The following is a 19,255-nucleotide window of genomic DNA, read 5'->3' on the forward strand; positions in this document are numbered from 1 at the left end:
TGAGCAGCAGCGGGTGCGCGGCTCTTTGATAGCGTGTGGGTCGCCGAAAAAGAAAACCTACAAACTAAGGTGAGGAGAAGGGAGAGAGCTGGCTAATCACTAGGATCGATTGGGCAGGCGGGTGTGGGCTGCGGGGACCGCGTGATCCTTCATGCCTCTCTGCGGGGACAAGACCATTCACCGCTCCACAGGGCGGTGAATGGCCTTGTCCCCGCAGCGACTGCTAGTTTTCGTTCCCCGTTTTGGCGGGTTACCTGCGGCTAAATGCGGTGGCTGCGGGTAAACCGCCACCGTGTCATTCTCTAATCCTAAGTCCAGAATGGAGTCAATGCAGTGGAAGCACAAGTCATCCCCCACCACAAACAAGTTCAAGACAGAAAAATCTGCAGGCAAAGTCATGGCAACCATCTTCTGGGACGATGAAGGACTTTTGCATCGAGGCCCAGCACTGGCGCGTGAGAGCACTGCTCCACCCCTCCCCCCTGAACCAGCAGGGGATCCTGCTTAAAAATCGCAGCGACAACCGAAACCAGCACTCCATCGGGGCCCAGCACCAGCGCGTGAGAGCACTGCTCCGCCCCCCCCTTCCCAGACCAGCAGGGGATCCTGCTTAAAATCGCAGCGACAACGGCGCACGACAAAGGCGACTTAGCATGCGCCTTTGCGAAGCGACTTCGCAAAGAGAAGTAGGACACTGACCAATTCAACGTGATTCTCCCAACAGCAGACACACCGTCCTACCCTCAAGAAAATCCAACTGCAACACCACCAGAAGAGCAGAGAGGTAAGGAGTCAACTTATACTCTTCTCCTTTCAAGTCCTAATCTCTAAACTAAAACCCACCTCTGGCCCAACACCGCCAATCCACCTCCCTGCTTGCACTCACAATAAGAGCACTGCTGCACTCCAACCAATAAGAGCACAGCAGCATTCAAACCAAAGCTCCCACATCGCACACCATCCAAACCCTTATAGCCCTAGCCCTTCTAAAGGCCCCTCACCCCAGCATACAGATCTCACTCTGAAGAAGAGCCGCCCCCCACATACAATCAAAAAATGACACCCTGCACAACAAAACTCTTGCCTGCCCTCCTACTACTCTTCTTTCTCCTATCAAATTGGAAAACAGCTGGATACCACATCTCCCCCATCCCAATTTTGACAATATCCAACAGACATAACCAACCTTTCAGAAAACCCCAACCATCCAGAAATCTAATAGACTGCTCAATGATCACCTATAAAAGCATCCCCCCCACTTGGGGAAAAAGGCCACCTCCCAAGCCAAGAACAACAACTCACAACACCTATCCTCAGCCAAGAAACCTCCTCTATCCAAAATGTACCTACTATCCCTATACAACATACACTTCAATAGCCTGTGCATATATGAACATAAGATCGATAAGCCCAAAGGCAGACCTAATAAAGGACTGGATAGTTAAAGAACAACTAGGATGCCTATTCCTAGCTGAAACCTGGTTAACCTCTGACTCTGACCCTTGCATATCAGAATTCTGCCCTAAGGGATATAAAGTAGAGCTAGTCTGCCAAGAAAATAAGCGAGGGGGAGGATTAGCAATTCTAGCCAAAAACAATCTCAACATAAAAGTCCTAGACAAACACACTACCCTGATCTGGATCTTCTAGCCTGCCAACTATCTGGCGATTCACCATAACCTGTACTCTCTGCTATATAGCCCCAGGAAAATGGAGCACAACAAGTTTCAAGTTTATTAGTTTTTAATATACCGACCATCAACAAATATCTGGCCGGTTAACAATAAAATTTAAAAGGTAAGAAGGATAAAAAAATAAAATAAATGGCATTTTAAAATAAATGGTGTGAACATAAATAATATCAACAAGACAAACTTGAAAGTGAGGGTAAAAGGGAAGGGAGGGGAAAAGTTACATATTTGAGAAGAAAAGGAGAAAGTGGGAATGGGATAAAACGTATAGGGTAGGGTCGCTTTGTTAAAGCGGTTAGTTGCTTGAAAAAGAAAAGGAAGTAAAAAAGAGAAAAAAAAAAAAGGACAGAAGGTAAGTCTAAGCACAGCCAAATGCGTCACGAAATAAAAAAGTCTTTAGGCTTATCTTAAATTTGTCTAAATGTTGTTCATCACGGAGTTGCTGTGGCAGAGAATTCTCTAACATCAACCTACAACCTGCTACTAGGAGATATAAATATCCACCTTGAAGACCATACCTCCAATCAAGTTGAAAGCCTACTCGCCTACCTCAACGCTCTAACCTACCAAATACTCAACCCCCAAACCACACATGAAAAAGGCCACCAACTAGATATCGCTGCATACATGACCCAACATCCTCACTCACCTTAAACGGATCCTGGAACCCCTCCCTCTGGTCAGATTATAAATACACCTTCAACATTAACTGGGCTCAGTTCAACTATAAACAAACCCCACAAATCCCCCATCAAAACCCGTCCAAAAATCGCACCAACCACATTCTGGGACAAAGCAGACCCCGTAATCAAATCCATTGACCCCAAAGAATTCATTCCACAATGGCAAATATTAAGTGAATCTATCCTAAATGAGCTAGCACCAATAAAAATAAAACACAAAATCTGCAATCTGACAAATGGTTCGACTCCGAACTTCTCCAACTCAAAAGGCACTGCAGACAACTGGAAAGAAACTTGAAAAGAAATAATCAAGATCAATCCAAAATAGCATGGAGATGTCTAATCAAACAATACAAGATCAAACCCAAGGAGAAAAGAAAAGATTACTACTCCAACCTGGTAGGCTTGGAGTCTATAGACTCAAAAAAACTATTCAACCTAGTATAAAAAACCTCACTGACACCAAACCTTACCTAACAGACCAAGGAAAGCACCCACCAACAGCCACTCAACTCGCAGACTACTTCAAAAACAAGATTACGGTACAATGATCAGCACTATCTTCAATAACACACGCCCCCACCTCGACGAGATAATAACAAACCCCCCAATAGGAGAAGCCATTGCAGCAGACAGGATCTGGATCGAATTTCCAGTAGTACACTGGACAGACATGAATCGACTCTACAAAAAATACAGCCAAGCCTCATGCGACCTGAACAACTGTACCATTTATCTGATAACCAATGCCACCCTCAAATTCAGAGCCAGCCTCATGCAATGGATCCAAATTACACTCATGGAAGGTCAATTCCTGCAGCACCTAGGAGAAATCATAATCACTCCAATTGCAAAAGATCACAAAGGCCCAATAGATAACCCCGCTAACTATAGACCCATTGCTTCAATACCAATATATGTCAAACTAATAGAAGGACTAGTCGCACAATACCTCACTAATTACCTGGAAGACCACAATCTTCTCCAACCCTCTCAATTGGGGTTCAGATCCAACCACAGCACGGAGACTACTAGTAACCCTACTAGACACGGCCCAACAGCACCTCAGCAAAGGAAGAAGGATGCTGATAATCCAACTTGATCTATCTGCAGCATTCGATCTGGACGACCACACCTTTCTACTACAGATACTAGAAGCCATAGGGATTTCAGGCAAGGTACATAACTGGTTCCAAGGATTCCTTAAATCCAGAACATATAGAGTAAAGTAAAACGATCTTAAATCAGAACCCTGGTCCAACCCCTGTGGAGTCCCTCAAGGCTCACCACTCTCACCTACTTTCTTCAACCTCTTTTTATCTTCCCTTGGTTCCACCCTAGATAACCTAAATGTAACTTCATTTAGCTACGCTGACGACATCACCATACTTCTACTCTTCGATGCTCCTGACCCCACTTCTACAGAAAAATTGGAAAAAACTCTACAAGCAGTGGAAAAATGGATGACAGACCACAAATTGAAGCTGAACACAGACAAAACAAAATTTCTACTGCTCGAAAAGGACAAAAAACCCTCTATCACAGAACTAGAAATAAACACCTCCAAATACCCTATACAACCCACCCTCAAACTCCTAGGAGTAACAATAGATAGATGCTGCACAATGCAAGTCCAAATCAACAAGACCACCCAGAAAGCATTTCTAACCATGCGCAATCTACGAAAAATCAGAAAATTCTTCAACAAAGTGCAATATAGGCTCATAGTACAATCCCTAGTCCTCGGTCTATTGGACTACTGCAACATCCTCTACCTTCCATGCCCTGCTGCCATGATAAAACAACTACAGACAATCCAAAACACTGCACTCAGATTGATCTACTCGCTAAAAAAATTTGACCACGTTACCACTGCCTACCTAGACTCACACTGGTTACCAATTCAAGCGCGTATTCAATTCAAACTATACTGTCTATTATTTAAAGCAATAAATGGCACAACCCCCAATTACCTAAACAACCGCCTGAACCAAAACCTCACCACTAGACAAAGAAGAACTAAGACTCCATTGACCTACCCCCCACTCAAAGGCACCCAGCGCAAGAAGATGTTTGACAGTCTACTAGCGACGCAAGCAGCAAAACTGGATCATACCATCTCCAACCTGCTGATAACAACAAACGACTTCAAATCTTTTCATAAAGAAATCAAAACCCAACTATTCAAAAAATTTATCCAGATGTCCTAACTCTAACCCTGGAGTCCCCTCCGTGTAATTCCATCAACTGTAATTCACCAATCTTCTTGTAATTCTCCTGGAAATGTTCAGATGTCTCTTTTGTAATCCGCCCAGAACTTTAAGGTACGGGTGGGAAGAGTTATACCAACACAATGATTGCTTTGCAGGAGTCAAGGAGAAAAGACGAGGAAAATTCACAGCAGGCGTACAGCTTCTTCACTACAATGTGCCGGTGCAAATGTCACAACAATCACAGGCAGCCATCCAAGAATGTGGGAACCATCTGCCCTACAATCCTGACCTGGCTCCCTCAAATTATTTCTTGTTCTGAGGTTTGAAGAAATCTCTCTGTAGAAAGTGGTTTTCAAGTGATGACATCAAGGAAGCTGTGACGTCCTAGTTTGAAAGTCAAACAGAAGAATGCTTTTTAAAGGGGTTAAAGCAGACATGGAGCAACATACCATGCGAGTCAAGAAAGTACAACTGTATACTTGCTATTACAAAAACAGTAATGTTTCGTGAAAATTTTCAATAAATAAACCTTGACTTAAAAAAAAAAAAAAAAGCAGACATGTCAAACTCTGGCCCGCGGTGAGTTAAAAATTGGTCTGCCAGACATTTTCAACTTTATACTCAATCTAGCCCACCGGCACGAACCACTGCCGCTGTTCTTCACTCATGTCTGCCTTCGTCTGATCTCCTCTTCAAAGCAGCCTGCTAAGGATCGCTAGCCAGCTATAGCAAACCTCGCAGGCCGTTGTTGACCTCGGTAGCACGTTCCCTCTGACGCGATCCCATATGTCAGAGAAGGGGCGGGATCACGTCAGAGGGAACATGCTACCGAGGTCGACAGAGGCCTGTGAGGTTCACTAAAGCAGGCCAGCGATCCTCAGCAGGCTGCTCTGAAGAGGAGACCCGGCAAAGGCAGATGCACGTGAAGAGCAGCAGCCGCTGCCGGCTGGCCAGGGACCAGGAAGCCGGGATGGAGGGAGAGTAGGAACGGCAGGCCAAATATGAAGGTGAGACTGGGAAGAAGGGGGGAGAACATGCAGGCCTTCGGGACGGGGTGGGCCCTGGTGTAGAAGTACCTAGAGGGAGAGAAGGAGGGGTCCAGACGTGCATGTGCTGGAGTGGGAGATTATGGATACAGACATTTAGGAACACAAATGGGGATACTGGATACTGCAGGGAATAGATTAACCAAGAAAATGCTATATCAGGGATGGGTGAAGAATGACAGGGAGATCATAAGCTTGGAGAGAGGGAGTAAGGACACAGTGGATACTGGGCATGTGGGAGGGGAAAGCAGGGAGGAAAGGGGAAGATGCTCAATGGAGAGGAGCAAGAGAGGAAATGCTGAACAAAGAAAGGGAGGGATAGAAAGGCTAAAAAGAAAGGGAATATGTTTGCTTGGAGGAAGAGTGGGGAAGAAATAAAATGGGATGGAGGGAGGGAAGGAACAGAAAGAGAGAAGTTGGACACAAGGGATGGTGTGGAGGGTGGGGATAGAGATACTGGATAGGGTAGTTGGAAAGAAAAACAGAGAGATGGTGGACCCTGGGGTGGTGGGGAAGGAGAGAAATGCCGAAAGGGCAGTGGCGTACCTAGCATATGTGACACCCAGGGCCCATCATTTTTTGACACCCCCCATCTGTATGAAAAACATGATTTTTAATAACAATCCATACGTCACACAAGAGTGTACCTAGGAAAAGGCAGCATCTTACATACTGCAGTGAGCAGTACATCAATACACCCATTGTAAAACTAAACAAGCCAGACTAGTACAGATCAATTCTACACAGTCAATCCTAACAGAAAACAATGTCTTTTCGAACACAAAGAACACCTTCGCCTAGTATGTAATCACAAACTAACCCCTTGCCCTTTTACAAAACTGTAGTGTGGTTTTTAGCCACGGTGGTAACAGCTCAGAAGCCAACGTTAAAAATCACTCTACAGTTTTGTAAATGGGGAGATAGAATAAAAATACGTAGACAAAGGTTAAACTGAAGCACCAAGAAGCTGGACTCTGCATACAATGCAACACAACAGAAACTGTGATGCATCTCCCCTAAAGCAAAAAAAATAAATAAATCAATAAATAAATATAATTTTTTTCTACCTTGTCTTCTCTGGTTTCTGCTTTCCTCATCTTCTTGTCACTCTCTTCCTTTCATCCACTGTCTACCCTCTCTCTGCCCCTTCTATATGGCATCTTCTCTCCTTCTATTCCCCTTCCATTTCTCCCTTCACCTCCATTGGTCTGGCATTCATCTTCTTCCCTTCCCTCCTCCAATGGTCTGGCATCTCTCTCCTCTCTTCCCCTTCCCTCTCCCACACCCCCATGGTCTGGCATTTCACTCTCTCCTCTCCCTTCCCCCCACTTTCATCAGCATCTGCCCCCTTTCTCTCCCTCCAACCTAATTCCATGCAGTATCCTTCCCCCTTATGTCTCTTTCCCTTTTCCCTGCAATTCCATCAGCATCTGCCCCTTTTTTTCCCTCCACCACGCTTCCATACCATCCTGACCCCTTTCTCACCCTTCCCCATGCTTACATACCATCCTGACCCCCTTTCTCACCCTCCACACCTTTCCCTTCACCACCCTGACCCCCTTTCTCATCCTCCACACCCTTCCATACCACCCTGACCCCATTTTTTTCTTCCACCACCCTGCTATGCTCCTTTCCATCCAAATCAGTAAGGTCCCGCGATGACTACTTCTGCTGCCTCTGCTCCGGAAGAGGTAAGTGATGTTGGAGGGGGGCTGGGCCAGCAGATGCAGGGAGTTGCGGCAAGGTCCCGCGATGACTGCAGCTGCTGGTCCACCCCCCTCCAACGTCACTTACCTCTTCCGGAGCAGAGGCAGCAGTAGTCATCGCAGGACCTTGCTGCACTTCAGCGTGGCTGCCGTACATATTATTTCAGAGCAGAGTCGGCAGCCGCACTGAAGTGCCGTTTTGAGCAGCGCGGGAGGTTCCGGACCCGGCCAGCTGTGCACCCCCTTGAAGTGTGCACCCAGGGCGGACCTCCCCCCCTTGGTACTACACTGCGAAAGGGTGGTTGAGAAACGGACAGATGGTGGATCTGGGGATGGTGGGGTCCATTGCTGCAGCTGCAAATATGGATATGAAAAAAAGAAAAGATGCCAGACCTCCGGGGGAGGGGAGGGAAGGGAAGGGAAACGGAAGAAGACAGAGATGGAAGATGGATGGTTAGCACGGAGAAAGAAGAAAACGACAAATAAGCAGGAGACCCTGGCAAGCAAGTTTTCAGAAGACAACCAGAGCCTAGGACCAACAAAAGGTAGAAAAAATAATTTTATTTTCTGTTTTGTGATTACAATATTTATTTTGTTTACACCACAGAGCCAGTGTGGGATTGGAGACGTTGTAACCCTATATTTCTGCTAAGACTAAGCCTTAGTCACTTAGGGGTCCTTTTATTAAGGTGCGCATTTAGCATGTGCTAAATCAGCATACCTTAATAAAAGGACCCCTAAGTATCTTATTTAAAAATTCGGCCCATGACTTAGCCTTTATTTCAGATTTCGGCCTCTTATGTGATTGAGTTTGACAATCCTGGGTTAAAGTCATTGCAGGAAAAGTGGATGAAGTGTGTTGCTCAGACTGTGAGGCCACTCCAGCCGACCTGGAAGGCGAAGTCGGATCAGCCGGGGTGGCCCCCAAGTCAGGGCAAAACCAAGCTAACTCCAACGATGAAGAGCCCTCCGTCTTCTGCCACCCTACCACTGCCTGTTAGGGAGTCCAGAGTCTATACAAGGCCCGGCACTGGCACTAGCTTAACTGATGCAGAGCCTTTGAGTCTATCTGCTCATGAAGCCCCTCTGATGCAAACATGTCAAAGTGGGTGGAGTTGACAGGGCCTTCCCGAGTGCGTGGACATGAAGGCTCATAGAAACATGGCAGATAAAGGCCAAATGGCCCATCCAGTCTGCCCATCCGCAGTAACCATTATCTCTTCCTCTCTCTAAGAGATCCTATGTGACTACCAAGCTTTCTTGAATTCAAACACAGTCTCTGTCTCCACCACCTCTTCCGGGAGACTGTTCCACGCATCTACCACCCTTTCTGTAAAAAAGTATTTCCTTAGATTACTCCTGAGCCTATCACCTCTTAACTTCATCCTATGCCCTCTCATTCCATGGTTTCCTTTCAAATGAAAGAGACTTGAATATAAATAATTAACATTTTCTCTGCGTACAGAGTGCTTTGTGTTTTTTAATTTTGTGGTTACCATTATGTATTGTTAATAAAATTATATTGTGTGTATATGAAAAATGAATGGAAGAAATTGCATTACAATTAGTACTATTATTATGGGTGTGGGGTCGGAGCGGAGCTTAGGGGGTACTCGGTTAATATTTATTAGACTTAGGAGGGTACTTGGCTTGAAGAAGCTGAGAAACACTGATCTAAAATATATTAGAAAAAGTGAAATACTGTCATCTAATGGGCTTAATGTTAAAATGAATATACGTACTGTACAAAACAGAAAATTGTTTATATTGTAACACTTTTAATTATAGGATACAAATGGTTCTATACAGTAAAAATGTATGTATGTTTTTGCAAATATGTAAGGCACAGAAGGTGTGCATACAAAGAAATTATTTATGTATGTTCTAGTTATCTATTTCCAGAAAGAACAGGCTATGTCACGGCATAACCAGGGTATGTGTCACACGGGGCTGATCATTTTTTTAATACCCCCTCCCCCAATATAAAAAGGGGTTGGAAGAGCATCCCCTAGAAGCACTATCTGGAGCAGACTGCCGCAGCCCCGCTCCACTGTCCCCTCCCCCCCCCCCCCCCCCCCACCTTGCTATGCTACTCCCTGAAGAAGGAGATTTTGGTCTCCAAAAGTTAATTTAAAATGTATTAAAATTAGTCTAATAAAAAGATTACCTCATTTCCATTTTCTATTTATAAATGTTTATCAATATAACTACAATACACTACTTTATTCTAAAATAAAATAAAAAATCTTTTTCTACCTTTTGACATCTCTGGTTTCTGCTTTCCTCATCTTCTCTTCACTCTCCATTTCATCCAGCGTCCACCCTTTTACTCTGTCCCTTCCATTTTATCTTTCTGTCTCCACTCCCCCATTCTTTGGCATCTCTCCCTTCTCCTTTCCTTCCTTCCTTTTCACCCTAACATACCCCATGGTCTGGCATCTGCTTTCCTTCCCCCATGCCCTGTGATCTCTTATCTCTCCCTCCATGCTCTGACATCTTTCTTTCCTTTCCCTCCCTCCCTCTCCGATGGTCTGGCATCTCAGTCTCCTTCCCTTCTATTTTGCCCTGGCATCTCTCTCAATCCCTTCCATGCTTTGGTAACTCCTCTCTTTCCTTTCCCTCCCTCCTTTCTCCCTGGTATGGCATCTTGTATCCTTCCCTTCCTTTCCCTCCCCCCATGCCCTGGCCAGTAGGAAAAATGAGGCATTGAGGTCTCAGCGGAGTCTTATACAGTGGCATCTCCTTTCCATTCTTCCTTTTCCTCCCTCCTTTCTTTCCTCATGGTCTGGCATCTCCCTTTCATCTCCTCTCCCTTCCCCATTCTTCCTTCTCTCTCTCCCCAATCAGGTGCAGCATTTTTCTCCCTCCTTTGTCACCCTGCAGTCGGCATTGGGCCTTTCTATCTGCTGGGTCCTATCTTCGCGGAAACAGGAAGTCGGTGGGACCTGGCAGTGAGAAAGTCCCGATGCCGACAAGAGCAGCAAATTGTGAAAAGCTGCTGCTACTAGGAAGAAGTTCTTGACACTAGCACAAGACTAAAGAGGTTAGGGCTCTTCAGCTTGGAAAAGAAACAGCTAAGGGGAGATATGATTGAAGTCTACAAAATCCTGAGTGGAGTAGAACTGGTACAAGTGGATCAATTTTTCACTCTGTCAAAAATGACAAAGACCTGGGCACACCCAATGAAGTTACAGGGAAATACATTTAAAACTAATAGGAGGAAATATTTTTTCATTCATCGAATAATTAAGTTTTGGATCGCATTACCAGAGGTTGTGGTAAGAGTGGATAGTGTAGCTGGTTTTAAGAAAGATTTGGACAATTTCCTGGATGAAAAGTCCATAGTCTGTTATTGAGAAAAACATGGGGGAAGCCACTGCTTGACCTAGATCACTAACAGGAAATGTTCTACACTTTGGATTTTGGCCAGGTACTAGTGACCTGGATTGGCCACTGTGAGAACGGGCTACTGAACTAGATGAACTATTGGTCTGACCCATAAGGCTATTTTTATGTTCTTATGTACTGTACACTGTTAGATTTTTGTACCACTTGGATATAAGCACACTTTTTCCTCATCTTGGAAACATCTGAGTTCTGCATTCTGAAGATTTGAAAGTTTTAATACTTTAACATATGCAGCAAGGTACATGATGATCTTAAGGTGGCCAAACAGGTTGGAAAAGTGACGGCAAAAGCTAGAAAGATGCTAGGGTGCATAGGGAGAAGTATGGCCAGTAGGAAAAATGAGGTATTGAGGTCTCAGCAGAGACTTATACAGTGGCATCATTTAGAATATTGTGTGCAATTCTGGAGACTGTACCTTCAAAAATATATAAAAAGGATGGAGTTGGTCCAGAGGAAGGCTACTTAAATGGTGCGTGGTCTTCGTCATAAGGCGTATGGGGACAGACTTAAAGATCTCAATATGTATACTTTGGAGGAAAGGCAGGAGAGGGAAGATATGATATAGATATTTAAACGCGCATGAGTCAAGTCTCATTTGAAAGGAAACTCTGAAATGAGAGGGCATAGGATGAAGTTAAGAAGTAATAGACTTAGGAGTAATCTAAGGAAATACTTTTTTACAGAAAGGGTGGTAGATGTGTAAAACGGTCTCCTGTAGGAGTTGGTGGAGACAAAGACTGTGTCTGAATTCAAGAAAGGGATAGGCACATGGGATCTCTCTTAGGGAGAGGAAGAGATAATGGTTCCTGCAGATGGCAGACTGGATGGACCATTTGGCCTTTATCTGCCATCATCAGGGCCGGATTATTGAATAGTCCCAAGAACACGTGCCTAGGGCCCGACGTTGTCAGGGGGGCCCGCTGAAGAAACAAACAGGACTCTGATTTATTATTTTTTTTTCCCTTTTGGCAGCACGCCTCCCCCCCCCCCCCCCCGCCCCGGGAAAGATTGGCAGCGCTGGGCCCCACCGGAAGATCAGCAGCACCGGGCTCCCCCCCCCCCGGAAAGATCAGCAGCGCCGGGCCTCCCCCAGAAAAATTGCCAACGTTGGTCCCCCCCAGAAAGATTGGCAGCGTCGCCCCTCCCCCCCCTGGATAGATCAGCAGCATCAGGCCCCCCTTCTGTGAAAAATTGGCATTGGCATCGCCCCTCCCCCCGGCAGCGGTGGCAAGTTCGGTAACCATTCCTGCAAGCTGTGCTCATCCAATAGCTTCCCCTCTGACGCAGCTTCCTGTTTCTGCCTGGGTGGATCGCGTCAGAGGGCAGCCTTGGAGCCCCAGCAGCACCGCTTGCAAGTTGCAAGGGAAGGGTTGCCACTGCCGCGTTGCCGGGCCCGGATCTGTCTTCATTTGAAGGTGAGACTGCAAGTTTTGTGCGATTCCTGCCCAGGGAGAGGGACGTCAGCCAGTGGCTAGCCAAAATTGGGTGTCAGGGGAGAGGGTGGAAAAAGAGATAGGGAGGATGCTAGGTGGGGTAAAGATAGAGAGAGAGAGAAATGGGGAGGAGGAAATTTGGCATATGGATAGGAGGACAGGGAGAGGGGAAATGCACATGGAAGGAAGAGAGAAAGTCTGCATATAGAAGGGGAGGAGAGAGAGGGAGCAAGAAAGAGGGGAGATGTACTGCACATGAAGGAAAGGGAAGAAGAAAAGATACACAGATTTGAGAAGGAGACAGAAAAATTGAAGAAAGCTGAATGTGAAAGATCCATTCCCACCTTTTGGCACTAAAGAAGAAAGGAGGTGAGAAAAGAAATAGCAGATGGAAAGGAGGTCTGGGGGGAAGAGATATTTTAAGTTCTTGTAAACCATGCCGAGCTCCACTTCCGTGGAGAGGATGCGGTATATAAACTTAAGGTTTAGTTTAGTTTAGATGCCAAACCATGGGAGAGAGGGAAAGGAAGGAAGGAAAGGAGATAACAGACCATGGAGGGAGAGGTAGAGATAGAAGAGAAGGAGAGGGGAGAGAGATGCTAGGGCATGGGGGAGGGAAGGAAAGGAGATAGAGATGCCAGACCAGAAAAATGGAGAGGGGGGTGAAGCTGAGATGAATCATGCATAAAGGAGAGAAGGGGCACAGGATAGACAATTTATTGAAGGGAAATAGAAAGAGGGAAGATGACATATGGAAGAAGGAGAGGACGGACACTGGATGGCGAGGGCAATGGATGAAAATAAGAGAATGATGAGAAGATGAGGAAAGCAGAAACCAGACAACAAAGGTAGAAAATAATTTATATTTGTTTTATTTATTTATTTTTGCTTTAGGATAAAGTATTATTGTAGCTGTATTGATAATCGTTTATTAATAGAGCCCTTAGAGATGTAAATGGGATGAAATTGAGTTTGGAGGGTAGAATGTCGACTATGCACGCTAGGATCGGAGCGTCAATGATATCTGTGGCTGGCGTAGAACTATAAAATGCCTTGCCTGGTATCCTGCGGTTTTGTGTAGGGAGGCTGAATTTTAAGAAAATGCTGAAAACTCAAGTATTTGCCAATGCCTTCTTATGCTAAGATATATTTCAGTTGATAATCGCCTTTTAGAACTTTTCTGACATCAATGTATGATTTAAAGCTTGTTTGTACTTCTGAATTGATTTAATTTGTGCCCTATCCCTATTATAACAGGGACGATTAACGATGTTATTTTGGCATGTCTATGTTATATGTGATAATCAGAGGGAAACAATATTTTATGCAGTTTTAACCTCAGAATATTTTATGTAGTTTTAACCTCAGAAAGCTAATTGAGAATTGTATTAGTCCAATAAAATGGCAGGCACTGAATTTTCTTTCTGCCATGCCCCATGCCTCCTACCCAAATGCAAAATATAAGTTGGTGGGCTCCCCAAAGCCCTGCCAGCTGAAGATCTCTTCCTCTAGGAAGGAAGGGGGGATAGTGACGGGCAAAAATGTGCCGGACAAAGCCGCACCAACATTAGAGAGCAGACAATTAGTGCAAGACAATTAGCGTGCCGCCGTGAAAGTTTAAAGAGCTCCGAAGGGGTGTGTGTGGGGGGAAACCCCCCCACATTTAACTTAATATGGTTCTTGCTGCCGTTGGGGGGGATGTGGGGGGTGCAACCTCCCACATTATACAGGAAACTTAACTGTTCCCCTAAAAACACTATTAAGTAAACTGGAGGGGTTCCCCCTCATACCCCCTGTCGGAGCTCTTTAAAATTAACTTTTACGGTGGCACGCTGGAGTCTTGCGCTCAATTGTCTGGTCTCTAATGCCAGCTCGGCTTTGTCCCACGTGCTTATGACTGTGAACCAGGGGGGGATTTGGTCAGAGATGTTTGGAGGTTGCATAGAAGAAAAACTACACTGGCACTGATATGGGTAATCTTTGTTTTGAATTTTAAAATAAAAGAAATAAAGTGGAAATAAAGAAGTAAATAAGAAAATGGGTAAATAAATGAGGGCGTGGCAGAGGTGGGGAAGGGGGCAGTGTGGGGCAGGGGGCCCAGTGGACTTGTGTGCATAGAGGCCCTCGACGAATTAATCCTGCCCTGGCCATCGTGTTTCTATGTTTCTAAGGTATGAATTTCAACATTGATAGACAAATTAAGTCCATCTGTGAAAGACCACTGTTTAACCATCAGCAGTTTTATATTTTATCATGTTCATTCTTTCCACAGTAAAACAAGACAAAACTTGGATGATTCAGGAGTTCTGAATAACATTTCATAAAATTTTAAGTTAATGAAAAACACAATAATGTATTTATGCATATCACATAGACCTTTTAATTCTGCTTCTAGAAGTATGGTTCAATATACAGATAGAGGCACCAAAAATATTCTGACCAACAGCAAGCAAATGAACCAAAAGTTAAAAAAGAAAAGTATGACAGAAAAAAAGCAAATGGCAGTTAAGATGTAAATCACAGTTGGCACATAAACAATTTTATTGAACTTCTTGCAACTTGCCATGTAAGTTATGATCTCAGGGACCATGTTAGATCAAGGTTTGTAACAAATAAAAGAATAAGCAAATTCTGATATAAAATGGCAATCATTATGGTTTATTTGAGTGAGTCCAGGGTCTGGAATGTTAGAACCCCATGAAAGGGAAGTGGAATGATCCCAGAGCAATCCATTTAAATATTTGATTTAAGAGATTTTTGAGAAGGATAGGATATGAGTAGGACCGACATATTTTCTTCTAGTACTAATTATAATGTGGAATTGCTACCTCTAGTTTGAGCCTCCAAAATCAGAGCCTCTCTGGTCATGGACAGTAACATCATTTCAAAGAGGGTGCTTCAAAACCCCTCTGCTCTGTTGACATTAGCCACTGATCAACTAATGAAACTTCCTGGGAAAAAAAATAACTTTCCATGTGTTTAAATGTTTCCTAGCTAATAGGAATTACAGTATTAAACATGGAAAGCTAGAAAAATCTCTTTTTTTTTTTTTTTTTTTTAGAATGGTTACAATTATAGTAAATAACATGGGACTTTCCGTCCATCTCTGCTATTTGGATAATGCCTGGGTACAGAAATCATCCCAGCTCAATCCCTAGGACCAAAACCAAACAATCTAAACCCGAGTTCAGGTTTTTGCTCATGCTAACATGGCTCAGAAGTACTCTCCCCAAGTCTTTCAGTCTTAAATAACTAAAAATGTTCCATGCTATTCACATGGGATCATTATTTTACCTTAACAAAAACAATACATGAGCACTTCTGTATCAGAGGTGCTAATCGCTATATCACTAAAAGAAATTTGGGGAGGATTAAACATTGACTTGCAGAAATACTATTTAACCCTAAGGCCTTTCACCCCAAGTAACCCATTTCAATTTCAGTGCTCCTTCATCAGATATCACATACCCATCCCTTTCAAAATATAAAACCTAACTCTGTTTTCTCATTTAAAACATACATGAAAGCCTAATTATAATTGCAGCTAAGTCCAAGAACCTAACATGTACAGTTTGATACTTGAACAGATTTTGGGTTTCTTTGCATTAAGTTTCTTCATCTGTAAGCAGGAATGCTGTCTCTCTAGTGAAAGGCTTGAGTGGTTTTTAAGGGTAAAGGAGTATGATTTCCTTTGCACTGTAGACCTGCTTTCTTTCTGAGCCTCAAGGTAAGCTGCGCTCTGACAGCTGGCAGTGCCTGTTTCCTCTTCTGTCTCTTTCTCATTGACAGATCACAGTAAACAAGAGAGAGCCTACAGCCTCCCTCTGTCACTTTCGTTTTCTGTTCTCTGGTTTGGTCTGACTCTGTATGCTTATGCTTGTCCGTTTCTTCCGACTCCCAGGATGAATCAGGGTAGAATTATTTACACTTTCTGCTGGCCCTATGGGAAAAAAATGTTTTAATCAATATAAAAATATCTCAACTTCAAAATGATATTAAGGAGTAGAATTAATGTAAAATAAGGTTTCCCAACCAAGAATAAGGGTCCTTAAAATGTCCTTTATACAAATTTTAAAAATCCCTTAAAGGTTAGCACACTAAAGGCTCCTTTTACAAAACTGCACTAGTGATTCCCCCAAAACAAATGCACTTGCCGTGGGGGAATCGCTACCATAGCTTTATAAAAAGGACCCTCATTTGCACAACATGAAATCTTCATAAACACAAAAAAAGTGTTTTTATGAAAATGAACGGGTTTCTAGAAGTCTTGAAATCTCCAGCATAAAAATATGGTAAAATATTTTCCTTTTATTATAAACTGTGGTTTGATTCTTTCTCAATATGGCAATAAGAAGAAATTATGCTCACCTATTTTCTTTCCTTTAGTCCTACCAGACCAGTCCAGAAATTGTGGGTTAACTCTCTGTCAACCAGCAGATGGAGACATAGAAACAAAGTAGTTCTGTATGATTCATCCCATAAGGGCACCATGTAGCCATAGAATACCAAACAAATTAGTTTATGTTTGAATGACCAAACAAAAGAGTTTATGTTCATTCTTTAGGTCAAATGCTGCCTTCATCAAATACCTATATTAACAAGGTAGTGTCATAGTCTACTGACACCCAGTTCTCCAACTGGATCAGGAGCTACCTGGAATTTGACAGAAATTGTTTGAGAAAACTCCAAACAGAAGCAATTCAAATTGTATAATGATAAATAGAACAGTCCTGAGTAGAAGTAAGAACAAGAATATTCAGTTAACATGGGTTTCTGGACTGGTCTGATATGGACTATAGAGGAGAAAATTATCAAGTAAGAATTTCTCCTTCCTTAGTATCCTTACCAGACCAGACCAGAACCTGTGGCACAAAGTAAAGCAGTTCCCAAGTAGGTTGAGACTTTAAGCCTGAAGCCAAATCAGAGTTAACTCCCAAGGATAGAAAACATAGAAGCATACCAGTGAACCAAAATAAGTTGAGAATATAGAAACAAAACTAGAGATTAGACCAGAGATAACATCAGAAGGTGTTCTTACAACAAATCTTTGCAATCAAAAAAATTGAATTAAGCATTATCAGACAAAATATAAGATCAGAGCATTAGATAGCAACTGTTTCAGGGAAAACATGGGGCTTCAGAAGCATTCAAAGCAGAATACCTAAACTCCCAAGGGTTCAGATGCTCATAGGTCAAACACCCTTAAAATTTTGGTTTATGCCAAAAACTGAATACCTACCGATCACAGAAAAACATGGTCCAGGACCCTAGGCCAAGTTACATGACACTCCAAATATAGCTAGTAGGAAAAAGGTGAAAAAGGTGCTTCCACCTGTGCACCCACGGAAGAGGTACCCCTGCTTAAGGAATTGGCAACTGAATCCCAAGTTCCCCCCCTGAGTATGCTAAATGTAGGGAGTACTTGAATGTGCCCCTTAGTATCAAATATTACAGCATACTAGGCTTCAGAGTGCTTAATAAGGCACAAGGAATATTCTTGTGTAATGCTTATTTAAGAAGCACAAAATAAATGTCCAAAATGTGCATTGTGATAGTACAAGCACCAACCTAGAGAAACACTTGTAATATTACAGTATAAACACTGATTTGTGTTGCTGTACCTCCAGTGGGATCCTTTAGAAAAAGAAACAGTCCATCAATTACCTCTGGCACATTGGCCAGCTCCAAAATTGAGCCTGGTGCTCTGGCCTAAACAGCTCCCATAGCACTGTTCCTGACAGCAGAGAGCCGTGGTAGAGTCTATGTCTCACTAGACTAGACTGTTTTGGTACAAGTACCCACCAGGGTTACTCAGATGGCAACTTCCAGAGAGCATTCAGACATAGTAAAATAAAAGCCAGTTCTCTGGAAGGAACCTGAAGGAAGACACTTTACAACCAGAAACTGTGTCTATAGACCCAAACTCCCTCAGAAGTAGCTAATTCATCTACAGAGTATCTTATTTGCACAGATTCCATAAAAAATTTACCTTCAGAAGACACCATGGGGAGAGTTTGGGAGGAGGGAACTCAGACTCTGCCAATTTATCCTTAGCTCCAGAGAAACTTGTTCCTCAAGTTTCTTTTTTTTTTTTAATGAAGCTTAAATCCCAGAAGTGGAACCCCTCTGCTTTGTTGATTCCTAGTTCTCCAACCGAGTCAGGAACTGCCACAGCCAAATAAATGATCCAGAAACTGCATAGTCTGTCCATTCTATCGATTCGAGACAGATAAATACTAAGCACTATGGCCTGGATTCTCAAACTGGCACCGATTTTCTAGGTGCCAATAAGTGTTCATACCTCCAATAAAAACGCCATCCAAATGGCATTTTTAACCAAGATTTGAGGTGTATACTGGTGCTGGAATTGAACCTAAATAAGCACTTTAGAACGCTGAATACCAAAGTAGGCATGACCAATGCCAGAAGTGGTATTGGGTGGCCTAAAGCACCTAAGTAGGCATGATTCATGTGAAGACAGGCACCTGAAATGTAGGCCCAGAAAACCCTTGTCTACGTTTAAGGCAGCCACCAATATTGGTGCTGGTTCGAGAATCCGGGCCTGTGTGGCCACACAGTGCCCATTATGGGGAGAATCACACAGAACTACTTTGTTTCTAGATCTCTACCCACTGGCTGAGAGATATAACCCCTAGTTTCTGGATTAGTCTGGTACAGTAAAATCTGGACCTCCTAGACCTGCCCAGTTCAACCCATCCTCACCCCGTTATGCCCAGTCCCGCCCCCACTGCCTGCTCTCATAGGGCAGGAAGTCATCCATACATGCACAAATGCCCTCCTGCCCGACACAATTTCAAGGAAGCTTTTCAAAACCCGGACAAAGTGCTAGATTTTGAAAAGCTGTCCGGACCCCCAGACATGTCTTCGAAAAGGAGGATGTCTGGTAACCCTAGTCTGGAAGGGATACTAAGGAATCACTACTACCCCTAGTAGTCTCACACTCTTCCCCTGACTTGTCTAGTATTCTCCATTCAGTTGTGCCTTTTCTGCACCAACAACTAAAATGATGTAAATTTGGTTCTGCTGGAAAAGGTACTCAGCAGTAGTGCCTATA

The 19,255-nt window shown here is 43.6% G+C and overlaps 1 protein-coding gene across 1 annotated transcript in view; it reads right to left on the reverse strand.

The window, feature by feature from the left end:
* Positions 1–14,522: 14,522 nt before the first annotated feature.
* Positions 14,523–19,255, reverse strand: part of LOC117369378 (kinesin-like protein KIF19) — a 145,702-nt gene continuing 140,969 nt past the window's right edge. Inside the window, exon 13 of the mRNA XM_033963861.1 lies at positions 14,523–16,120. Coding sequence (XP_033819752.1) covers positions 16,008–16,120 — 113 coding nt within the window. The 3' untranslated portion in view covers positions 14,523–16,007. The remainder of the gene's footprint in view (positions 16,121–19,255) is intronic.

Source organism: Geotrypetes seraphini, chromosome 11 (assembly GCF_902459505.1).
Source record: "Geotrypetes seraphini chromosome 11, aGeoSer1.1, whole genome shotgun sequence".
NCBI lineage: Eukaryota > Metazoa > Chordata > Amphibia > Gymnophiona > Dermophiidae > Geotrypetes > Geotrypetes seraphini.